This window comes from Eleutherodactylus coqui, chromosome 1, assembly GCF_035609145.1.
Source record: "Eleutherodactylus coqui strain aEleCoq1 chromosome 1, aEleCoq1.hap1, whole genome shotgun sequence".
NCBI classification, from domain to species: Eukaryota; Metazoa; Chordata; class Amphibia; order Anura; family Eleutherodactylidae; genus Eleutherodactylus; species Eleutherodactylus coqui.
The window spans coordinates 93,601,539-93,625,124 of record NC_089837.1 but is presented as its reverse complement, the minus strand read 5'-3'; the positions used below and the strand labels follow the sequence as shown (position 1 = coordinate 93,625,124).

Below are 23,586 nucleotides of genomic sequence, written 5' to 3'. Positions count from 1 at the left end.
GAGAGATATTAGCTCAGTATATTATAGAAACTGCAGCCAGAGTATAGGCTCCCTGGGTAACAGAGAGCTATAAAGCTGTAAATCTGGATGCAGCGTCAGCTTGGCAGTTTCAATGATAGCCCAGGGTCATCAGGACTGTCTCATCTTAATGATATAACGGAAATAAGATGAGGATGTTAGGTATATAGAAAAATGGTCACCATATAAGTGTGGCCACCTCTATAACCAGACTAGACTTCAGACCTAAGCTGAAAATATAGATTTAGTATCAAATAGTATAAAGAGCCTTCCTACATGCTGTCAGGTATAGAGTAGCAGCAGGTTTCTCTAATCTACTCCTTCCTACAGAAAATAGTTGTTATGCCCATGCATCAAGAAGTCACAAAGCACCAAAAATAAATAAATAAATAAAGAGGTAAAGCCTGTGGCTCTGATGGTGAGCCACAGGGGTAATGCAAGAGTGTATGTGTCAGCCTCTCATATACTGATTACTGGACCGCCTTAATGGGAGGAGAGTAATAAGTGAGCCAATCAGCGGCTCTCAAAAATAAAGGGGACCCGACTATGCAAATATCCATGCTGCAGCATAATACACATGGGTGTCAAAAAAAGGCTCATCATGCATTCATCAATATTCAGGTGATGCTGAAACCTCCACAAGGATACCACCAAAAAATCGCATATAAATAATATACAAAAATTGGCAATTTGTTCGCATAACAATCCGATGCAGTGTAGATTTCTTAGGTGCCATAACGACATCATAAATGCACTGTGAAGACATAAAAATACAAATAAGTGAGTGAATTAAAATCCATATAGATGGCATAACCAATGCAGAAAAAAAGAGGCAATTACAGGAACATATGGGTATCATATTCATGATTTAGACCTTTTGGGGACATTGTATCAAGTGTGAAGATCCAATATAATTCTTTCTTTAATAACATTCGTGTTCTATCACCCCCTTTAGATGTTTCAGGTACAGAGTCAATGATGCAGAATTTTAGTTGGCATACCGAATGTCCACTGTCATAGGAATAGCGTGGTACTGGCTGATCTAATTTTTTAGTGCGTATCACGCTCTTGTGGCTCGAAATTCTGTTCCTCACCTCCTGCGTTGTTTGGACGACATATTGTAGGCCACACGGGCAGGTGAGTAAGTAGACGACATGTGTTGATGAACATGTATGACGTCCCTTGATATAAAAACACTTCCTGGTCTGTGAATGAAAAAATTGACTGCCCTTAAAGGGGTTGTCCCGTGAAAGCAACTGGGGGTATACACTTCTGTATGGCCATATTAATGCACTTTGTAATATACATCGTGCATTAAATATGAGCCAAACAGAACTTATTCACTTACCTGTTCCGTTGCTAGCGTCCTCGTCTCCATGGTGCCGTCTAATTTTCAGCGTCTAATCGCCCGATTAGACGCGCTTGCGCAGTCCGGTCTTCTCCGTGTTGAATGGGGCTGCTCGTGCTGGAGAGCTGCTCCTTGTAGCTCCGCCCCGTCACATGTGCCGATTCCAGCCAATCAGGAGGCTGGAATCGGCAATGGACCGCACAGAAGACCTGCGGTCCACCGAGGGTGAAGATCCCGGCGGCCATCTTCGCAAGGTAAGTAAGAAGTCACCGGAGCGCGGGGATTCGGGTAAGTACTATCCGGTTTTCTTTTTAAACCCCTGCATCGGGTTTGTCTCGCGCCGAACGGGGGAGCTATTGAAAAAAAAAAAAAAACGTTTCGGCGCGGGACAACCCCTTTAATCATTTTTGAGCAGCTGGAACAGCCCAAACATGGATAACTGCCTGTCCCGACCGATAAAAAAGTTTTAGATGTCCGAGAAATAGTTTTTTCATATGTTGATCGTACCAATTTGTCGCGCAGACTAGTGCAGCGTTTATATGACATGATTGGCCGTTCACGGAATGCAATCGCCTGCGGAGCTAACTGCAATAGTGGCCAGTGTCTACGTAGAATGGAAGATACCTGTCTGCTTATAGTGGTAAAGGTAGAAACAAAAGGAATGCGTTCGTTTTTATTAGTTCTGCTTTTCGGGATTAATAGTTCATCCTGTGAGAGTACTCTTGCTCGTTCCATTTTCTCAGTCACCAGATTTGTGGGATAACCACGATCAAGAAATTTTTTACACATTTCTGTTATTCGTGTCTCCACATATGCATCATTGGTGACTCGCCTAACCCTTAGGAGTTGACTCCACGGAAGTGAGTCAATTGTGGTTTTAGGATGGAAACTTGAGTACTCAAGAAGGCTATTTCGGTCAGTTGGTTTGACATGGAGATCAGTGGAGAAGCCAGTGCTGGTTTTTATAATTGTTACATCCAAAAATTCTATGCTGCTATTAGAATACTTAAGAGTAAATTGCAGCTCTGGCCTGATGCTGTTGAGTTCCTGATGAAACAACAGTAATTCCTCAACAGAACCGGACCAGACAACAAATATGTCATCGATGTATCGCAGCCAGGAGACCGCCTGGGGCCAATATGCAGATGTATAGACAAACAGATCTTCAAAGATGCCCATATAAATATTTGCATAACTCGGGGCCATATTGGCCCCCATGGCGGTCCCCTGGCACTGACGATAAAATCTCCCACAAAACGAAAAATAACTCTTGGTGAGTACAAATTCCAAAAGGGTCAGAACCACATGTTCGCATTCAATAGATACCAATGCTGATGACATTTTTTGTCTAACTGCCTCTAGACCAAGTTCGTGAGAAATTGATGTGTAGAGAGCAGTGACATCAAGTGTAGCCAATATTGTATTCTCGTGGCAAGGGATGGATCTCAATTTAATTAGAAAATCGCTGGTATCCTTGACATAACAGCAATTACTTGTAGAGTACTCCCGCAGGATATAATCTAGAAAGATGGAAATATGGTTAAACATGGAATTTCGTCCTGACACGATTGGACGTCCGGGAGGCTCAGTGAGATGTTTATGTATTTTAGGTAATATATATATGGTAGGTGTATTTGGATGGTGTATATACAGATATTTAGACAAAGCTAAGTCAATATTACCTTCATAGAGGGCCTCGTTCAAAATGCTTCTCAATTCTGTCTGATAATTATCAGTAGGATTACATGTCAATAATTCATATACAGTTGTATCATTTAACTGTCTATAGATTTCCTGTTCATACTTGACAGAATCCATCACTACCACCGCGCCGCCCTTGTCGGCCGGTTTGATAGTGATGGATCTGTCAAGTGAAAGCCCTGAAAGAGCTTGACGCTCCACATAGTTCAAATTGTTGTGGTATCGTACATTCGTGTGTGATGATCTTAATTTCTGTACATCCCGATTTACAAGGCCTACATATGTCTCGATGGCATGTACATTGTTCGGTTGCTGAAACGTGCTTTTGTTATATAGACCTGTATCTTGTAATGTGAATGCTGCCTTGTCTGTGACTGATACAGTAGGTGCATCAACACTAGATGACGACGTCACATCAGAAAAATATGCTTTCAATCTTAATTTCCTAAAAAACCTCCTTAAATCAAGGTCCAAGGAAAACCAGTCTGTCATAGGAGTAGGGCAGAATGATAGACCTTTACATAATACCTTCATCTCAAGGGTAGTCAGAGTCCTTGACGAAATGTTCACAACCGTATTTATGTCATCGCTTGTGGTGAGGGCCTCTTGTTGGTAGATCGCGTCATCATTGATTGTGATCCTTTTGCGGGATCGGTGATGTTTGCGGCCCCCTCACCGTTGGTGCCATGGCCGTCTCGTTTTGCTTTGGAGGGTCTCGTATGGCGTGTTCCTAAAAAATTCACAGATTTCATAGATGTTTGTGAGGAATCATCCGTAGAATCCGATGTCGCAGATGTAAACCCAAATTTGTTAGTGTCCATCCGATGGTTCCTTCTATTGGGTCTCTGTGTACGTCTATTCATTGGATTATCACGATTACGGGACATCTGCCAGTTATAGACTCTCCCTTTCTCGTAATCCTCGAGGTCCCGGTGCCATTTCGTTCTTTTTGTTGCTTCAATGTCACTTTTGAATTTCTGCAATAATATATCAGTTTTAGTTGATATATCAGTCCATTCATTCACAGACACCTTCTCTGAGATCTGTGCTTCCAATTTTGTAATATTTGCTGTACATGCAGCGACTTCCAATTGCAAAAATTCGATATTCAAAAGGATGATGTCCAATGAATAGCGATTGGATATCTCCTCAAATTTCTTGCAAAATGTTGCGTTCCCTGGCATAAGAGTGGGACGCAGATGTGACCATAACCCACGGGGAATACGATTAGATTTGAAATACTCAGAGAGTGTTGCCATATGGAGATTAAGTGAAATATATCTCTTTTTCTCACCTTCCCACTTGCGGCGTAGAACATCAGTAGTTGGAGTATTCAAGAAAGTACCATCATACGTCATTCCTGCAAATATCCGTGCTTGGTCTGCATTGGAGTACCAGACTGTCTGGGAGGTGCCCGGAGCACCCCCTTTTGGGTTTTCAGATTCCATAACTGTTCAGACGTTTATGTGCACGCTGATCAGGATCAAACGAATATCCAAAAACAAACAGTTGTCAGCAGCACAATCTGAGTACCATATGGTTTGAACAGGTATCCTGCACGCCCACTGGGTTTGGGATCCAAGCCAAGCCACTCTTTTGGTTGTGTCATGGTGTTTATTAAGAAACACTGACATTTATGTCTAGTAGTAGTTCTATGGAGCAGAGCGTGAATAGGACATGTGCCCAATGACGCTGCACGCCCCAGTCATGTGACCACGCTATACAGACGTGACGTGATGACGTCACGGAGGACGGGAGGAGACTCATACAGATTCCAGCCAGTAGGAGCTCTGCATAACACGTCTCCATGGCGACACAGTCACAAGAGAAAGTGAAAGGTTGCTACAACGCTCCACCATAGCTACAAACTCCACAGCATGTGTGTCCATAATGACATCAATGAATGCAGGTGAATTTTATCATGTGATCTACTGTGATTGGTTTAATGTGATACTAGACACACTATATATTTGTATGTTGTTAACTTGTTGTCCATACTTGACAAAGACTCTTGTAGTCGAAACGTCGTGTTTTTTCTGTCTGGGAGGAAAGAAATAAAGAAACTTCATTGCTTTGCACCTTGATCTGCTGTTTCCACCACTTCATCAACATTTGTACTGAAGAGCGGCTTGGCTTGGATCCCAAACCCAGTGGGCGTGCAGGATACCTGTTCAAACCATAGGGTACTCATATTGTGCTGCTGACAACTGTTTGTTTTTAAACATTTGTATTTAGGGCAAGAGGGGAGTCGTCTCTGCAATATATAACTGATGAAGGGTCCATAGAAGATCCAAAAGCTCGCATTAACATCATGTATTTTTGTTAGCCATTAAAAGGTATCATATCTACAAGATTATGTGGTTTCTCTTACTGAGAACAATCCCACTTTGCCACAGTTTTGTCATGTTTGCATTTTTTTGCCACACATTGTGCAAAACCTTGACAAAAATGCACACAGTTTTGCTCGTTTTTCATCCTTTTTTTTTTTTACTGCACCCAAACCACAACTCTGTGAATGCACCCGAAGTTATATTTTAAAATAAAGTTAGAAAGAACCACTCGTTGGTGTTACAACAGGTATGCAGTGCCCTCTGGTGGACAATAGATATATTACTTTCCAATATATGTCATTTACTGTAGTATCAGCAGTGAGTACAGAAGCCTCAGATGTATCCTGGTCTCAGTAGTGATCTGTAGTAACCACTGTATCCTACACTTTGTGGGTCCAGCCTAAAATCTCCCACTGACATCTGCATTGTTGTGGTGTGAATGTAGCTGCCGAATTCTCAGGGAACAGATAAGCAACAGACAGAGCATGCTGCAAACATGAGTCCACAGAATCCCTACAACCCACGGCTGCGGTTTTTATTTTTTGTTACTCTTCAAGTATGAGGTCTAATGGCATTTTCCTGAATATTACACTGGTTGCCCATTCTTAACCCTTTTATTGCTGCTCCTGCTTCCAGGTCACATTCTGCTGTACTCGTATTTCCACTTTCAAAAAATCTGAACTTTTTTTTATCCTTCCAGCAACATGGCTGCACAACAACTTGTTTTACGTGGGCTGAGATGTATTTTTCAGTGGAACCATTATAGCCTCATGTCCACGGGCGGGTCGGATTCTGCATGCAGGAGCCCACAGCGGAATCCGACCTTGCCCACTGCCGAGGACCCTGTTTACCTGTCCGGGTCTTTTTTTTTCTGTACTGCGGATGTGTGTGGAAGTGCCGACCGGCACACCGATGTATATGCACAGTGCAATTTTATTTTTTCTTTCAAACTCCTGGGGATGGACCATGGATCGGACGGCTTCCATTGGCTTCAAAGGAACGGCACTAAAATGGAGCGTACCGCGATTTGTTTTCCGCATGTGGAATCCGGAAAACAAATCCGCATGTGTAAATAGAAGTCAGACGCTCATGATTCCGTATGAGCGGCTTCAACTGCAGGGGCAATTCAAATCCGCCCGTGGACATTGGGCCATAATGTACGTACCACACAATGCGTTGTAAAACGTGGGGCAAAATAAAAAACAAACACAATGAAACCATTTGGTAGAGGGGGGAGTTATTTTAATGGCGTTCATTGTGCAGTAAAAATGCTGTTTTCTTTATTCTGTGGGTCAGCACTAGAGATGAGCGAACGTGGTCGGCCCCGCCCCTTTTTCGCCCGAGTACCGCGATTTTCGAGTACTTCCGTACTCGGGCGAAAAAATTCGGGGGGCGCCGTGGCGGCGCGGGGGGTTGCAGCGGGGAGTGGGGGGGAGAGGGAGAGAGAGAGGGCTCCCCCCTGTTCCCCGCTGCTACCCCCCGCACCGCCGCGCCTCTCCCCGCCCCCCGGCGCCCCCCGAATCTTTACGCGCGAGTACTGAAGTACTCGAAAATGGCGGTACTCGGGTGCGTAAGTACTCATTACGAGTACGTTCGCTCATCTCTAGTCAGCACAGGTACAGCCATACCAAATGTATTTACAGCTTTTTGATCACTTTTTATTCAAATTTTCTCGGAGATTAGGTGACCAAAAATGCCCATTCTGGAATTCTGTATTTTTTAACTGATGTTCACTACGCAGGATTAATAAAATATTAATTGGTTGGACCTTTACAGATGAAGCGATATCCATTTTGATTTTTTTTTTTATGCAACTGCCTTTTTTAAACTTTTAATATTTTTTTATGATAATTAAAGTCTTTACTTTACTTATTTTTAACTTTTTTTTAGTCCCCTTGCTGTTGTTTTATCGCTTATACAGTATAATGCAATACTACGGGATTGCATTATACTGTATTTTAGCAGGCTTTCTATTAAAGATGTGCCACCTTTCCTGCCATGAGAGCAAGACGGCACCCCCGCAAACTAATTTCGGTGGGTCCATTCGGGACATTTAAATGCCAGAATTGGCAGCAAGCAGCCTTTAGAGGGTTAACAGCAGTGATTAGAATTATCTCCAATACAGGCTGTTGCGGACGGGTGTTGGCTGTTTGACAACTGATAACTGCCGTGTATGGAGCAGGTTCAGCTCCCGAGCCCGCTCCATATACAGCACTGGCTGATATCCAGCTTTGCCCAAGTTAATTTAATACAGGTGTCTACGTGTTGTTCGCACTGAAAATATTATGAAGATTAATAAAATATGTATACATATAGAGGAGCGTTAGATTCTCCTTAGGCTGCATGTACTGATGTCCCTCTGCAGAATGTGCCACCCCTCTCACTCTCCTCACTTAGGACCTAAAGAATGCTCATGCCAAATGTCACGCTTACATTACATAGGGGTGCACTTACGTTTGCACTTAGCACTGAATAATTGAGTTGTGACCCTTTACTTTTCCTTTTTAGGACCTAAAGAATGGTCTGCCGAATTTCATGTTTGTACGACACCAGGAAGTTAGAGAATTGGTGGCAAGTTAGTCAGTGAGTGAGGGCTTTCACATATATATATATATATATATGGCTATAGACATCCGAACTGCACGGGCATACACAGTGAGGACACATAACTATCAGGCAAGGCTGACTATTCTCTTGTTGCTGACTACTGTACATCAAGATTACCAGCTTTATCACAAAAAATAGCGCCCAAAGTAAAATGGCGTGTGGTTGGGGGAGGGGCTTATCACAACGCATGGTTTTACCGCATTATTTTAGTGACTGCAACTAGTAATTGTGTCCCCATCAGTGTCTCCAATAGTAACTGTGCCCCTAGTAGCCGCCCCAAAAGTAATTGGGCCCCCAATAGTAATATAGCCCCCTCCTTGTGCTCTACCCCGCACCATGTCACTTAGGCTGGTCTCACACGGGCGATTAAATCGTCCACTTTTCGCGTGATGCGAGAGTGAAAATGCAGAATTCTGAACTAACCAATGGTTTTCAATGGTTTCCTTCACTCATGCGATGTTGCGTGTAAATAAAATTACGGCATGTCCTATCTCTCAGCATTTTGCCTTTTTCTAGCCCGTTTCCCTATGGAGCCTCCTTTTTATCGCATTATAAAGCACAAACTCGCGATTTTCGTGCGACGCGTTTTAACACCAGGAAGTCTTATTGTCTTTCTCGAAAGAAAAACGCGAGAGTTACATTTTTGCGAGGAAAAGCAGTGCAGCGCCGCGTGAAATTGGCCTTAGGGGGTGTCACACCTGCGCTCGGGGTTCCACTTTCCTGTTCCGTTTGGGGAATCCTCGTGGCCGAACGGTTCTGTCTTAGAGCAGAACAGCGCTGAACGGACCCCAATTAATGTTACGCTGATCGGTGTATAACGTAGCTACGCTGACAGAAGCAGCCATAAATATCCACCACTTCAATCTATAACCACTTCATCTGCCGCTCTCTGGCACTGAGGCACTAAGCACTGGGCGGCATATTAACATCTTCTGCAACACCTCTGCTCTATTCAGCAATTCCAGCAACCTGATTGCTTGCTTGGCTTGGCTGATTCAACCTGATTGGTTGTTTTTGTTGGCTGATTCAACCTGATTGGTTATCTGGGATTGGCTGATTCAACCTGATTGGTTGCTTGGGTTGGTTGATTCACAAGATGTTAACATGCAGCCGGCACAGCTGTGGTTACACGTCACACCGCGCTCCCTCTCCTGCCCGCTAGAGGCGCAGTGAGCCGAGCCCAGAGACTGCACTTCAGATTACGTCACATTCCTCCGCCCCCCCCCCCCCCCCCCCCCGCTACCGACTCCCATAATGCACCGCGCCGGTCAGCCGCTTAGGACAGCTCACTGGTTGGCAGCGAGTGACACGTTGCCGGCAGCAGCGCGCATGCGCTGTAAAGCGGTTACCACACTGCGCAGGCGTGTTGTGAAACAATCATGGCGGCGGCACAGGATAACGTGAGCCGGCGGCTCTGGCTGCCGGACATGGACTTTATCAAACAGGAGCTTGAGCGGCAGGACCCCACTGTGCTGTCGGTGGTGGCGGCGCTCGTGGTGGTGCTGCTCAGCCTGGGTGAGTAGAGTTGTGTGGTAGGAGGTAACTATGTTGGTCCCTCCTGCAAGGCATGCTGAGACTTGTGGTGCTACAAGACCTGCAGAGAGCTCTAGCCTTATTAGTTAAAGGGGTGTTCTGGGCTCTTTGAACTGCTGATGGGGGTCTGCCATTGGAGACCCCTGCCCACCCCGTGGCTCGCTGTCATCCGTGGCAGCGCTGCGCTTCTGTTACGCCCGTTTCACTTCTGCGCCGGCGGTTCCATCGCAGAAAATAGCGGATGATAAAGGGCTGCAGGCAACGCTTTTCTTCCGTCCAAAAGCCAGACAGAAAGCGGAGGAACTTCATTATAGTTGATGGCGTCCGCCCGGCGCCGTCCAGAGACAGTGTTCATCTGCGGGGAATCCCCAGCGCAGATGTGACTCCGCCGGTACACTTCCTGCCTCTTAGGCTGCCTTCACATGGGCAAGAAAATTGCGTGATTGTTGAGCAATGCGAGAAAACGCAGAATTATGAAACTCTTGACTTTCAGCGACTTCCTTCCCACCTGCGACGCTTCCTGTCCTGCGGTGAGATCTGGAGATCGCTGCCGGCCCGCCCTCTGCGCTTTTGCTATCCTTTTTCTCGCCGTGTTTCCCTATGGAGCCTCCGATTTATCGCAGCGCACGGACTTCCATTTTAATAATAGCCACTCCTGTCGTCTAACACGGGAGAAAATCAGGTTGGACATCGCATGAACCAATATGCGATATTGCGCCGTGTTTCTTGCGATATCGCGTTCGCTCTTTAAAATTAAGAAAAAAACAACAGAACTTCTGATCTGCCCGTAAACCCGTCCGTCTCCTGGGGAGTAAAAAAATTGGATATGGCTGATTAGTGTTATGGAGTGACAACGGCGAGAGGGTGTCCTGCTCAGGACTGGATGAGGCTGCCTTCACACGGACGGGCCCCCTATCGCGCTTGTCAGCGTGCGTTTTACCCGCAAAGGCGAGGCGTTTTCATTCAAAGATGCCTCGCACCACTTCTGGGAAATTCTGATTCTCCAGAGGATTGGCAAGTGTTACCCACTGATGTCAATGGGAAGCCTCCCATCACACGGCGTGTAATGTGTCCGACTGTCCCATCCAAAACAAGCCCATGGACACAAAAAAATAGGACATGCAGCGCTTTAAAAATTTTTTATTTATTTTATCTTGCAGCATCGCTCACGGGTATAACTGCATCCAAAATAATGGCGGTCATATTCACGCATCTCACAACGCACAAAACTGGCACGAGATTCACGCCCGTGTGACTGTGGACTGATGCAAAGGTGAAACCGTGAGGAGGACGTGATGCACTTTTGTGTATATTCAATTTAAAGGGCACAAAAAAGCCCTTTTTTAAAAAAAAGAGGCCCGATGGCTGCGGTCTTTTATTACCCTGATTTATTGGCAGGCGAAGCTGCGTGTTATCACACACTATGATATGAGAGCGACGGTTATACCAGAGCAGAGACTGCTGCGTGGGTCCCGGGCCGTGGAGGTCCCGCTCTTCGCTCCTGCGGGGTATTATCTTGTATGTTTCCTCTGATATGGACACTAACTTGTGTTTTCTTCTCATTTAGTGATCTGGAGATTGCTGCGAGGGAGTCAGAGCAGCCGCAGAGCCGTCCTACTTGTAGGCCTGTGTGACTCCGGTAAAACCCTCCTCTTCAGCCGGGTAAGATGACCAGCACTCTCGCCACACCGTATCGGTAGCGGGGGGTACACCAGGTTCTGTCAGGTGGAGCATGTAGTGCCGGGGTTGTATAATAACCCTGATAATGATGCCTTTGCTGTTTTCTGTATGTAAGGGCACACAGCTCACATGCAGACACTTAAAGGGGGTTTTGATCGTGGGGGTCTGCCACTTAGGACCTCTGCAGATCATCTGATTGAGCAGACCGCAGTCCTCAGGTGAGCGCCCCGGCCTCTTCTTAAATCAATGACTTCATGTGGCCTGAGAGCAGCTCAGTCTCATTCAGGTGAATGGGGTTGAGCTGCTATACTGGGCACCATTGCTACAATACATACGGTATTGGGCCTAGTAGGCAGTGAAGAGGACACGGTGCTCATCGGAGGGCTGCAGCCTCTTCACACCACAAACCAGCATGGGGCCCAAGCAGCTGACCTCCATCTAAGCGATGGCGCGGGAAATGCAAACAAAAAACGGTGTACTGCGCATGACCGCCTGTGTGAGTAGACAGTTATGCGCAGTACATTACGCGGCAGTACGCAGGGTCAAAGCCGGGCTCGCAGCTGGGATCCGCTGCGGACCTCCGCACGCGGATTCCACCTACGGCCGTGTGAGCCCGGCGTTATTCAGACCGCTACCTGTAATACGCAATTTACAAGAAGCCCTGGGAACGCTCGCCTTCATGCAGTTCCAGGAGCAGCTTGTTGAGCGCCTTCTGTGCGAGACCGCTGCACCGCAGCAAGATTACAAAACCTCACAGAGCGCCACTTTTTACACCCCATACCTGCCGCTGAGGTCCCGAAATACCCCCCCAAAAAAGCATGAGGGGGGGGGGGGGGATACCCGGTTTTCTTGCCCCATGTGCCCAACCCAACCAGCCTCCGTAATTACCTCTGTCTTCGGACATAAAACGCAGTTTATATTATTACCTTTATCTAATATTTAGGGAATGCCAAAAAATGGGGATGGCCGGGGGGGGGGGGGGGGGGGATTATTTTTAGGAAGTCAAATTTTTTTCCGTATAAGTGAGCAATGGGGCCTGGAATATATTCAGTTCTGCCCTGAAATCCAGCGGGCATTCCCTCCATTATGGGCCTAGCCATGTGTCCTGTAAGTAGATTAAGGCCACAATGGATATGTTTCTGAACACGGGACAAATGGGGGGTATCCATTTTGGGGTGCAAGTCTTCATTCCTATGTACACTGTACAAAAAAAAACAGTTTTTAAATTGACAAAATTGCCAAAAAAATGAAAATCGTAATTTTTTTCCTTCTGCTTTGCTTAGATTCATTCAAATACTGTGGGGTCAAAATACGCAGTACACCCCTAGATGAATTTGTTAAGGGGTCTTGTTCTCAAAATGGGGTTCTCTATTGTTTGTGGGGGTTCTCTATTGTTTGTGGGGGTTCTCTATCATTTTGGCCGCTCAATGGCTCTACAAGTGGGCGATGGGGCCTGGAATTTATTCAGTTGTGCCCTGAAATCCAACGGGTGCTCCTTCCATTATAGGCCTAGCCATGTTTTCTTTAAGTAGATTTGGGCCACAATGGGTATGGTTCTGAACATGGGACAAACAGGGGTATCCATTTTGGGGTGAAAGTCTTCATTCCTATGTACACTGGACAAAAAAAACTGTTTTTAAATTGACACAATTGCCAAAAAAATGAAAATCCTAATTTTTTCCTTCTGCTTGGCTTAGATTCATTCAAAAACTGTGAAGTCAAAAAAGTCATCGTACCCCTAGATAAATTCGTTAAGGGATTTACTTTTCAAAATGGGGTCACTTGTGGGGGTTCTCCATCGTTTTAGTCACTCAATGGCTCTACAAGTGGGCAATGGGGACTAAATCTCCTTCAAGCAAAATTTCTGTTCCGAAAGCCACCGGTTGCTCCTTTCATTTTGGGCCCCATTGTGCATCCAGACATACGATTAGGGCCACAATGGGTATGTTTCTGAGCACGGGACAAACAGGCTTATCCATTCTGGGGTGCAAATCCTCATTTTCATGATGTACTATAGAAAAAAATCCTCTTTAAAATTACACATTTGCAAAAATATGAAATTTTAGTTTTTCTCTTCTAAATTGCATTGACTCCTTAAAAAAAACTGGGGGGTTAAAACACTCATGACACCCCTCAGTGAATACGTTAAGGGTTGTAGTTTTTAAAATGGGGTCATGTGTGGGGGTATCTATCATTTTGACTCCTATGAGCCTTTCCAATCTTGGCTTGGTGTAGGAAAACAAAGTGTTCCTCAAAATGCTGAAAAGTAATGTTAAATTTGTACGTCTCCTAAATGGTTAAAAAAAAACGAAAGTTTTTCCAATGTGCGCCCAAAATAAAGTAAACGGATGGAAATATATATCTTAGCAAAAATTTCTATATTATGTTTGCACAGATTTAAGATATTGCAGTTGGAAATGTGAAAAAATGATGAATTTTTTCAAAATGTTCCCAATTTTGGCGCTTTTAATAAATAAACACAAATTCTATCGGTCTTTTTTTTCCGCCTAAATGAAGTACAACATGTGGCGAAAAAACAATGTCAGAATCGCTTGGATATGCAAAACCTTTCTGGTGTTTTTCCATGCTAAATTGACACGTGTCAGATTTGCAAAATTTGGCCTGGTCATTAAGGCACAAACAGGCTTAGTCACTAAGGGGTTAAGGCTCTGTGGCAGGGGGCACTTGGTAGTCTCATGATCGCCAAGTCAAACAGCAGAAGTAACACTTCCGCCTTCTCTCTGCGCTAAATAGCACTCATTGAGCTCTATGTAGCCTGGAAAGGACTAGTCAGAAGTCGTTAAAAAAAGCTTCTACCTTCTCCTCCAGGTCCTCAGCTGTGGCTAACAGCCAAGAATCTGACATGCTCCTGCTTGATTGCAGGACCTTTAATTCCATGCTGTACGTTTGCTATTGGCCAGGATTAAAACACAGACCAAGTGCCGTATATTTACTGTGCTTGTTCCTTAACCCCTTGAGTGGCACGCCCGGAAATTTTCCGGGACGAGCTCCACTGCTCATAGTGACATAGCCCGGAAGATTTCCGGGCTATGTATCACTATGGGAGCTGCAGAGCACAATGCCACAAGCTGTGACAGTGTGCTCTGCCTGCACAGACCCACAGAGAACAAAGCAAGGGCTTTGAAAAACCAGCAGAAGATATTGCAGATATGTCGGCAACCTCCTGCTTTATTTACAGGTTGCCATAGAGACCATCGATGGTCTCTGTGGCAGGGAGAGCTGGTGGTTAGCTGTCAGAGGACAGCTAGGTACCAGCTCTTACAGCAGAGATCAGAGAAAACCTCCGATCTCTGCTGTGTTAACCCTTTAGGACCCCTGGAATGTGATCAGGGGTCCTGATGGGTCCCTGTGGAAGTCCCCTAAAGGGACACAAAAAAAAAAATTAAAAAAGAAAAAAGTAAAAAAAATTAAAAACACTTGTCTCTTTTTACTTTGTAAAAAATCAAAAATACAATCACACATGTGGTATCCATGCGTCGTAATGACCCAGAGAAGGAAGTTAATACATTATTTAACCCCTTAATGACATGGCCCCTTTTTTTCTTTTTTCCCCATTTCTTTTTTTCCTCCCCCCTGTTTAAAAAATCACAACTTGTCCCGCAAAAAACAAGCCCTTATATGGCCATGTCAATGGAAAAATGAAAAAGTTATGGCTCTTGAGACGCAACTGCAAAATTAGTTGAAATTCAATGATTAGACCATTTTAAAAAACCTGCCCTGGTGGGCAGGGTGGTAGGAAACCCGCCACTCAAGGGGTTAAAGGGTAATAACACTGGCATTGGAGTGCCAGACGTTGATTGGATAATTGTAACTTTTGTTTCAATTTCATATTCAGTTTTTTGTTTTTTTTTTCTTTTTAGCTCCTAACTGGAAAATTCAGGCAAACACATACGTCCATTTCTCCCAATACAGCAATCTACAGAGGAAAGAATGACAAGGTGAGATGCCTGAGCTTCCCTGGACACGGCTGGCAGCTGCCACCAGTATCGATAACTTTTGGGTAGACGGCTGAGCGGAAGAATGAGGCCACAATGTCATGTTCTCAAACTCTTGGCATAATGGTGCGAGTGATGGAAGAGGCGTTAACGGGGATGCTGTCTACCTGGGACTCCAGGAGAGGTGTTTATATTTGTTAGGCAGGGCCCGGCTGGGGGGTGGGGGGGGGGGGCAGAGTTTTTTTGTTTTAGTGACGAAACCTCTTTAAGGTTTGATGCAGGCTCTCATAAAAATAGCCAGTCAAATGCTACAGGTGTAACAGCGCCTGGACTGCCTGGTGCCGTGCACTACAAAGTTATAATGTGCTTCTCCCATTTGCATAGTACTGCAGTCATTGTATGGTTATGCAAATGGCATTAAATGAAATAGATCTGATGTGCTGAAGATTTCTATCATTTGTAGGCTCGTCACATTTAGGGCACGGTCTCACCAGGTGACTAGGAACAACTGCTGCACCACATACGATGATGTCTTTACTTTATATTTCTATTTGGGGTGAAAGAAAAGTTCAGTATCTATAAAGCACATTGATTGGTTTATAGTATTTGGTTTCTTATCTTGCCTCACTTAAGGTACGTTCACCCCTAGCGGAAATGATACAGATTTTCTGCTGTGGAAATTTCACAACAATCTGTGTCCTTTCTGCGTTTAAAACAAAAACATGCAGGCTGTGACTTGGATTTTGGTGCGATGCTGGCTTTCTACTGCAAGGGTGAAAAGACTGCTGGGGATCTGCACCAAAATCCGTGTCATACTTCGCACCAATGCTTACCCTTAGAATTTCCCTTGGAACACAAACGTTATATATAATTTTATTTATACTATTCACACACACACGAGGGGCTGCTTAGAAGTCTTTGGCTTTACCCAGAAAAAAAACGAGATGGGAAGATAAAACCTTACATTTATTCCACATACTCTCCACTGATGCCAACACACTTCTTACATCGGTATTCCAAGTTCTGTAAGCCTTGTAAAAAGTATTTCAGTTGTGCCTCAAACCAGTCATCCGTAGCAGCCATGGCATCAGAAATGGTGTGAAATTTGGTACCCTTGAGGTGATTTTTCAGGTTTGGAAACAGAGGATAGTCAGAGGGAGCTAGATCTGGTGAATAAGGTGGGTGGTCAATCAGCTGGAAGCCTAGCTCCACCAGTTTTGCCGTGGTCGCTTGTGCAGTGTGAGCGGAGGCGTTGTCTTGCAGGAACAAGATTCCTTTGAACCTTTTGGCCTTCAGAGCTGCCTTCAATTGGTCCAAAAGTTCAGTGTAATACCTTGCATTGATGGCCGACCCATTTTTAAGGTAGTCCACTACCAGCACGCCCTCCTTATCCCAGAACACAGATGCCATCACCTTAGTGGCTGACTTTCTTTTGGAGAGGAGAACCACTGTGCCTCCACTCTTTTGACTGCTCCTTGGTTTCAGGGTCTCATCCATAGTGACCAGTCGATCCAGAAAGTTCTTATCAGTCCGGAAACGCTGACAAATGGACCGGGAAGTTCTCATTCGCATGCTTTTCTGATCTGTTGTCAAATATTTGGGGACCCACTGTGCAGATAGCTTCATGTTCAGATGTTTATGGATAATGACACAAACATGTTCACCAGAAATCCCCATGATGTCTGCTGTTCCTTTAGCTGAAATTGGCCGATTCTCCAGTATAAGGGTTGTGTACAGCATCGACAATCTCCGGAACAACAACCTCTCCCAGTCGTCCAGGACGTTCCTCATCATTGGTGCTGAAGTGGCCCGTTTTAAATTTTGCAACCCAGTTCCTAACTGCAGAATATGAAGGGCATTGATCCCCCAATGTCTGCGACATATCACCATGAATATTCTTCGTTGACTTTCCTTGCAGAAACAAGAATTTTATCACTCCTCTGCTCTCATTTGCAGTGAACATCGCCTTAGACTCCACCATTGTGTTTTCCCGCGTGCTGAGATCACTGTTGCCATAAGCTACAAACACAACATTTTGAAAACATATATTAGACACATAAGACTTTCATGTAATATAACATGCGTTACCATAGAAACAAAAAAAGAACACAGCCAAAGACTTATCAGCACCCCCTCGTATATATAATTTATATATATATATATATATATATATATATATATATATATATATATATTTTTTGCTCTTAGTTTACACACCATGTAGATGTGTAAACTGCAATTCTAGGCACTAAACAGTTTCTACATTACCAGACTTTTCTGCATTATGGAGTGTTGGAATAAATAAATTTACTTACACAGTATACGGTGTATATAGGTTATTGTGGTTTTTTTTCTCTACTTTATACTTTGACTAAAGTTTTGTTGCATCTACAGCATTCCAGCTTCACCTTGGTTGATGTTCCTGGCCATGAAAGTCTAAGGCTCCAGTTCCTGGATCAGTACAAGACGTCTATTAGGTACTTATGAAATGCACCCATATCCCATCTAATACAGTGAAGTACACGATTAGTTATTGAAAGATCGCCTAAAGGCTTAATTTTCTTTCTCATAAAATGTATCGCCCCATGTAGAATGACTGTTGTGACAAGCTGCTTTACTGTAGAGCCATTCGTTCTGTATCAGTACAGTTACCTTGGATGATGGATTTTTAATTTTGTTACTCATGTGAATCAAATAAGTTTCCCCTTGAGGAAAACAGTTCACATATCTGACATTTCTTTGTATAGAACCTATGGTTCAGTGTTTGCCTAAATGTAAAAATACTGTCTCTTTGCAGTAGCTGTTTCAGGAGTGCCTACCCTTCTATGCTTTTGTGTGCATTCATATTATACCAGAATGTTACTATTCACCTATTTAGTATTAGTGATGTTCAATAGCTTATAACTCCTCTGAGTGCAGGATGCTTATGTCCTCTCTAATCTTGCAGGGCCATGATTTTTGTAGTGGACAGCTCAGCCTTCCAGCGGGAGGTGAAGGAGGTGGCAGAATTCTTGTACCAAATTCTGACTGATGCCACGTTGCTGCGTAATACTCCTCCAATACTGGTTGCCTGCAACAAACAAGGTAATTTGTCCTTGAAGATGACTGCTAGGGTTCTTTTACACTTCCAATGATCGGGCAAGAATGTTCATAAAAACGTTTGTTCATTTGTTTTTTCGGTCATGTTTAAGTGCCTCCAGCCACCTGACAAACGTATAAATGAGGATGTGCTGCTGACAGTGATGAACAATTCATCCCCTTCTGTTGTTTCATCTCTCATATGTTCTGAATTGGCTTGTGTGAAGGCCAGACAAACGAGCGCCTACCCTGTTGATTGACACTTCTTAGTTCTAATTGAACCATGCAAAAAGACCCTTAGGGCTTATTTACACGAACGTATATCGGCTGGTGTTTTCACGGCCAGCCGATCTACGTTTCCATCTAAGCAGTTCCCTCACCGGCTCTCTGCTTCTCTTCTTCCCTCGAAGTGGTTTGCAAAGGGAGTGGGTGGGACATGGACAGAGCTAAGCTCCCACCCCTTGTCCACAGCCAACAATAGGAGTGGGTGGGACACAGTGGAGCTTAGCTCCACCCCCATTCCGCCCCTCCCATTGCAAACGCCGAACTGGAGGAGAGACGGAGCCGGGGAGGGAAGGGGGGACTGCTTGCATGGAAGTGTATATTGGCTGGGGTGTGAAAACCCAACCGATATACACTCGTGTAAATAAGCCCTTAAGTCTGTAACAGTACCAGGCGTTGTGTTTAACCTCATCAGAAAACCACAGATCTAATTCAGTCAAGGCCGGCACAAGGGTTTTGTTTTTCTTTTCTTTTTTTTTTCCCCCAAGTAATTTAATTTACCTTTTTATGATCACTTAAAATATCAGGAAGTAAAAGAGCCCAATAACAAACGGTAATAGTATTTAACAAAAACTATAATAGTATGTGGCGGGGTTGGATATCACTGTTATGGCATCTGTCACCGGCCTCAATTAGAGGGATACCTTAGGAAGCTCCTGTGATGTCACTGCCCATATATGGATTGTTATCTAAGGAGCTATATAGAAGGACAATGGGCAGGAAGCTGTAGAACACAGACTGCTGAGAAGAGCATGGAGGGGGCATATGGCAAGCCCTCAGGCTGAGGAACAGTCCATAGAAGATCCGTAAGCTGGCTATTGCGTCATGTATTTTTGTTAACTATTAAGGTATATCTACAAGATTACTTGGTTTCTCTTGCTGGGAATGCTCACACCATTGCTCTACTGGCTAACACCGTACCAAACATTTTTTTTTTTAATACACAGAACTGCCACAGGATGGAGGAGGGGTGGTTCACTAGCTCACAAGGCACAGAGGAAGGCAGAATGAACAGGCTGTACATGAAACTCCCTTCTATGCTGGCTGAGCCCTGTCCCCCGTCGGTCACTAGAGACGGGCATCACTTAACAGGCAGCGGATAGCAAATCGGAAGGCAGGGAGGCCCTCTAGTGTGTATGTGTATGTGTGTATATATATATATATATATATATATATATATATATATATAATATATATACACATTTTTTTTTTTTTTAAACGTGTGTTTAAGTGAATTGCAGTTTTCATGTTACCTATGATATTAACATAGATTTGCTGAATCCTGAATCTGTGACCATTTGAATTTTTTTATTCGTTGCCTTATGTAAGGGCCATATGTCAAACAGGTCCCTTCTATTAGCCAAAACGTTTTTTTTTTGTACAGTTTTGTCTAATGGGGGTAATCAAAAGAAAACTGCAGACTCGGTTACGCGTGCATTGAATTCAATGAATGGCCAAGCGCTGCCTGTGATTGGTTGAGCGCTGTGACCACTTACAGGCAGCGCTCATCTGTCATTCACTGAATGGCTGAAGGCTGCCTGTGATTGGCTGAGCACTCAGCCAATCAGATCCAGCCCTTTTAACAGGCTGGATCTGAAAGACTGAAAGACTCGGAGCAGTGACGAGACCCAAGCTGCTAGACGCGCCTGAGCCCCATCAGTGAGTTTACACAAACCAGGGAAGGGCTTATATTTCAAGGATGAATATTAAAATCGCTGCAGGGGTTGCCGGTAGCCCATTGATTTCAATGGGCATGGGCCTGCATTCACGCGTGTTTGTGCACGTACGTGGGTGTGCGGTTTTGTGCACACCTATGTACACACACGCTCGTGTGAATGCACCCTCAGGGTTATTTTGGTCTTTTCAGTGATTAGTTGAGACAAAAGTGCCCCCTATAACTTCCCATTTACTTATTTTAAATGATCCTTAAAGTACTTTTTTATTGCTCCACAGATATATCCATGGCCAAGTCGGCTAAACTTGTGCAACAGCAGCTGGAAAAGGAATTGTAAGTATATACGGTATTCTTTAGGCCAATTTCAGACAAGCGTGTTTGGGCCTTGTTTTGTGGAATGCAATATAGAGATAATGTAAATCTGTATCTATTTACGTGTGCATTATTGAAGGGGGGGGGGGGGAGAGCTGCTTGGTATCGCCTCGTGAAAATCATGGGTGTGCTTATCTTGTCTTTAAAAAAAACCTAGCTGTTTAGCCGTGACAGAACGCTAGTTGTATTTAATATAAAGGAAAAAAAAGCCTATTATAGGTGATCTATGTTGATGAATTGCGAAAGAGTTATATGAAAAAAAACAAAAACTAGGTGGTACAAATGATAGTATTGTCATTGGAATGTAAATAATCTCTAGTTCATCCATGTCAAAAATACATGTTTTGTGTATTGACCTATTAGTGACCTAAAAGAATGTGCAGTTGTGTTTAGGGAAAAGCCATAGATTTTGTGAATTGACCTTTAGGCCTCATGTCCACTAGCTAAATGGAATTGCAGATTCCGTAGCGGATTTTGCCCATAGGGAATCATTGGCCATCCGCGGTCCACTAAATTGATTTTTGCACCCGCGGATGGCATTTTAAAAGAATTGCGTTTTTCATGCATGCTCCATTCTGCCGCGGATCGGCAACATTGCTATCACATTGATAGCAATGTGTGCGGATATCTGCATGAAAAAAAAAATACCTTGTAAAGCGAATCCACCACGGAAATCTGCGGCAGATTCTGCGCAGATTGTATTTTTCAAGTGGACGTGAGGCCTTAAAAAGCTATGTGTGTAAAGTTTGTGAATTAGTGAAAAATAAAACAATGCCTAATGTAGGTGTTTTCCAACGATGTTAAAATCGAAGCTTTGTCCTCCCAACAGCCCTTAGCCGGCTGAATGTACACCCTGCCGAAGATTAAACACTCCCCTCAAATCACTGAATGAATGTCATTTTAACCAAACGAGAAGCCAACACCTGAACGATGGATTGTAAACGAACTGAAGGACAACTATGAGCGAATCGTTAAAGAAAACTGCACGACGGGCGCGTGTCTAGACACAACGGTTATCGCTCAAACGATGGCTTTTTAGCGACAATCTGTGTGTCTACATGGGGCTTAAGCCTTTGTAATCCATTTTTGGATTAAAGGTTTCACGGCACCATCTTCTGGCTAAAGCCAGTAACTACATGATGGGCCACGTCAGAGCAGCAGAATAGGGTTAGTATACCCTCTGATCTCTTCTGACATTGGAGCAGTACAAGCTTCAGTGACGTCCAACAGTGGACTGGAAAGCCGTCAACTATATAAAAGAGAATTCAAAAATGGTAAATTTTTATTAGCAACTCGTATTCTTTTGGATGTGCCATGCATAACACAGGCAGCCCTTTGTATAGGTGCAGTCTAGTATAGTTTAATTCTTCCTGTGGTGCCACTGCAGCAGAGTTAAACGCTGACGGCTCACAAGAATGGAGGAACTGCAGGGTTTCTCCCATCCACCCAACAACTTTTTTTTTTTTTTTTTTTTCTTATGCTTCACTTTATACAACGTGATACGTTACATGGTTCCATTTAAAGACTACAATTTGTCCTGCAAAAAAAGCCTGCATTATCGATTTTATATATTTTTTTAAAAATTTGAAATGGCTCTTGAAAAGTGAGGTTGAAAATTTGACTGCATCTTTAAGGGGTTAATAACCTATGGTGTCTTCTTATTCACTAGGAATACCCTGCGGGTCACCCAGTCAGCTGCGCCCAGCACTTTGGAAGGCAGCAATTCACCAACAACCACACAGCTGGGAAAAAAGGGCAAAGACTTTGAATTCTCCCAAGTTCCTCTGAAGATAGAATTCCTGGAGTGCAGCGCCAGAGATGGCAAGGAGGAGGAGGGGGATGCCAATCTTAGCAATGTAGAAGGATGGCTCGCAAAATTGGCATGAGGAGAAGGCAATGTTTATAGGCTGGACAATTAAGTATGGTGGCTGGCAATCGGTGAAACCTTATTGGATAATGTGCCCACAGAGTTGTGAAAAATATAAAGTATTTCCCTCTGTTTACTGGTAAAATGTAACATAAAATAAGATCTACTTCTTGCACTCCTAAAAAAAAAAAGCAAAAAAGGGTTACTGTGTTATTATGGCCTGTTCTGTAGTTACATTGTGCCTGCTGCCTAAGGTCGTGGCAGTTACGAGGTGCCCATTTATTAATGTGTATGCTTAAAGCATACCTGAGTTTTCAAAGACAGTCCAGGTATTCGTTGGCTGCTTTTTGTTCCCAGTTTGACTTTTTTATCAATTCAATTTTCCAGGTAGTTTCCTAATTTTTCTGCTGTTTGCACTTCACTAACCGATGGTGGAAGTCCTGAGCAGCAGTTCTGCCAGTACTCTACTAGCTGGGACTTCCCATGCTGCCTTGCTCAGCCCTGCTCCAATTGGCTGTTAGGTGGCATCTGAATACCTGCCCTATGTTGCAGTCTCTTCATGTCCCTTCTACTAGAGAAACCAAATGCCTAACGACAGTCAGTGGATTGCAGGGGGGCTGGAAGGGAGACTCCTAGTGGCTGGCACTTCAAACTTGATTTCAGTGATACAACAAAAAAAATGCAAGCGTTACAAGATTGCTTTACACATGCGTTCTATTAGTTGTGTGAAAAGTTCATGTCCATGTAATAAAATGTATTGTTTATTAAGCTTGTGTCGCCACTCAATGTACGGCTATAGGAGGAATGACCAGTCTGGATAATTACCCAGAAGGTCCAGTTAACCTTTTTTTTTTTTTTTCCTTAAGTTCCTAGACTTCAAACTATTTACTTGATCACAGCTGTAAAATGATAGGATCATTAGTTTCACTCTTCTGTATAAGCTATATAGCCAGTCTTCTGCCATTTACCAACCAAAAATGGAGATCAGCAGGGAAACCCTTTATTTTCTGGGGGGGGGGGGGGGGGGGGGGGGAAATGACAGTTTGCTACTGAAGCAAACATTATGTAAATTTTATCTTGTGTTCAATTTCTAGATACCTTTTAGCACTTAACAGGCAATATCCATGTATGTCGCATCC

General features: G+C 44.0%; 2 protein-coding genes across 2 annotated transcripts; one reads left to right on the top strand and one right to left on the bottom strand.

The window, feature by feature from the left end:
• Positions 1-628: 628 nt before the first annotated feature.
• On the bottom strand, positions 629-4,823 carry LOC136621956 (uncharacterized). Its single transcript, XM_066597901.1, has 3 exons — positions 4,362-4,823; positions 1,760-4,044; positions 629-772 (listed from the first exon to the last, which is right to left on the bottom strand). The coding sequence occupies exons 2-3, from the start codon at positions 3,599-3,601 to the stop codon at positions 629-631; spliced, it is 1,986 nt and encodes a 661-aa protein (XP_066453998.1). The 5' UTR covers positions 3,602-4,044; positions 4,362-4,823.
• Positions 4,824-9,349: 4,526 nt separating this feature from the next.
• Positions 9,350-23,215, top strand: SRPRB (SRP receptor subunit beta). Its single transcript, XM_066598103.1, has 7 exons — positions 9,350-9,519; positions 11,105-11,199; positions 15,099-15,176; positions 17,568-17,650; positions 18,121-18,257; positions 20,487-20,541; positions 22,250-23,215. The coding sequence occupies exons 1-7, from the start codon at positions 9,384-9,386 to the stop codon at positions 22,464-22,466; spliced, it is 801 nt and encodes a 266-aa protein (XP_066454200.1). The 5' UTR covers positions 9,350-9,383; the 3' UTR covers positions 22,467-23,215.
• The last annotated feature ends 371 nt before the right edge of the window (positions 23,216-23,586 follow it).

What these genes read in the sequence shown, in the direction of transcription:
- SRPRB (XM_066598103.1), top strand. Translation starts at nt 9,384, where the DNA reads ATGGCGGCGGCACAGGATAACGTGAGCCGGCGGCTCTGGCTGCCGGAC. An exon ending in AAACCCTCCTCTTCAGCCGG is followed by an intron (nt 11,200 to 15,098) that starts GTAAGATGACCA and finishes TTTTCTTTTTAG; the next exon opens with CTCCTAACTGGAAAATTCAG. An exon ending in CAGCAGCTGGAAAAGGAATT is followed by an intron (nt 20,542 to 22,249) that starts GTAAGTATATAC and finishes CTTATTCACTAG; the next exon opens with GAATACCCTGCGGGTCACCC.
- LOC136621956 (XM_066597901.1), bottom strand. Translation starts at nt 3,601, where the DNA reads ATGAAGGTATTATGTAAAGGTCTATCATTCTGCCCTACTCCTATGACA. An exon ending in GCTCAAAAATGATTAAAGGG is followed by an intron (nt 773 to 1,759) that starts GTTGTCCCGCGC and finishes ATGTCTTCACAG; the next exon opens with TGCATTTATGATGTCGTTAT.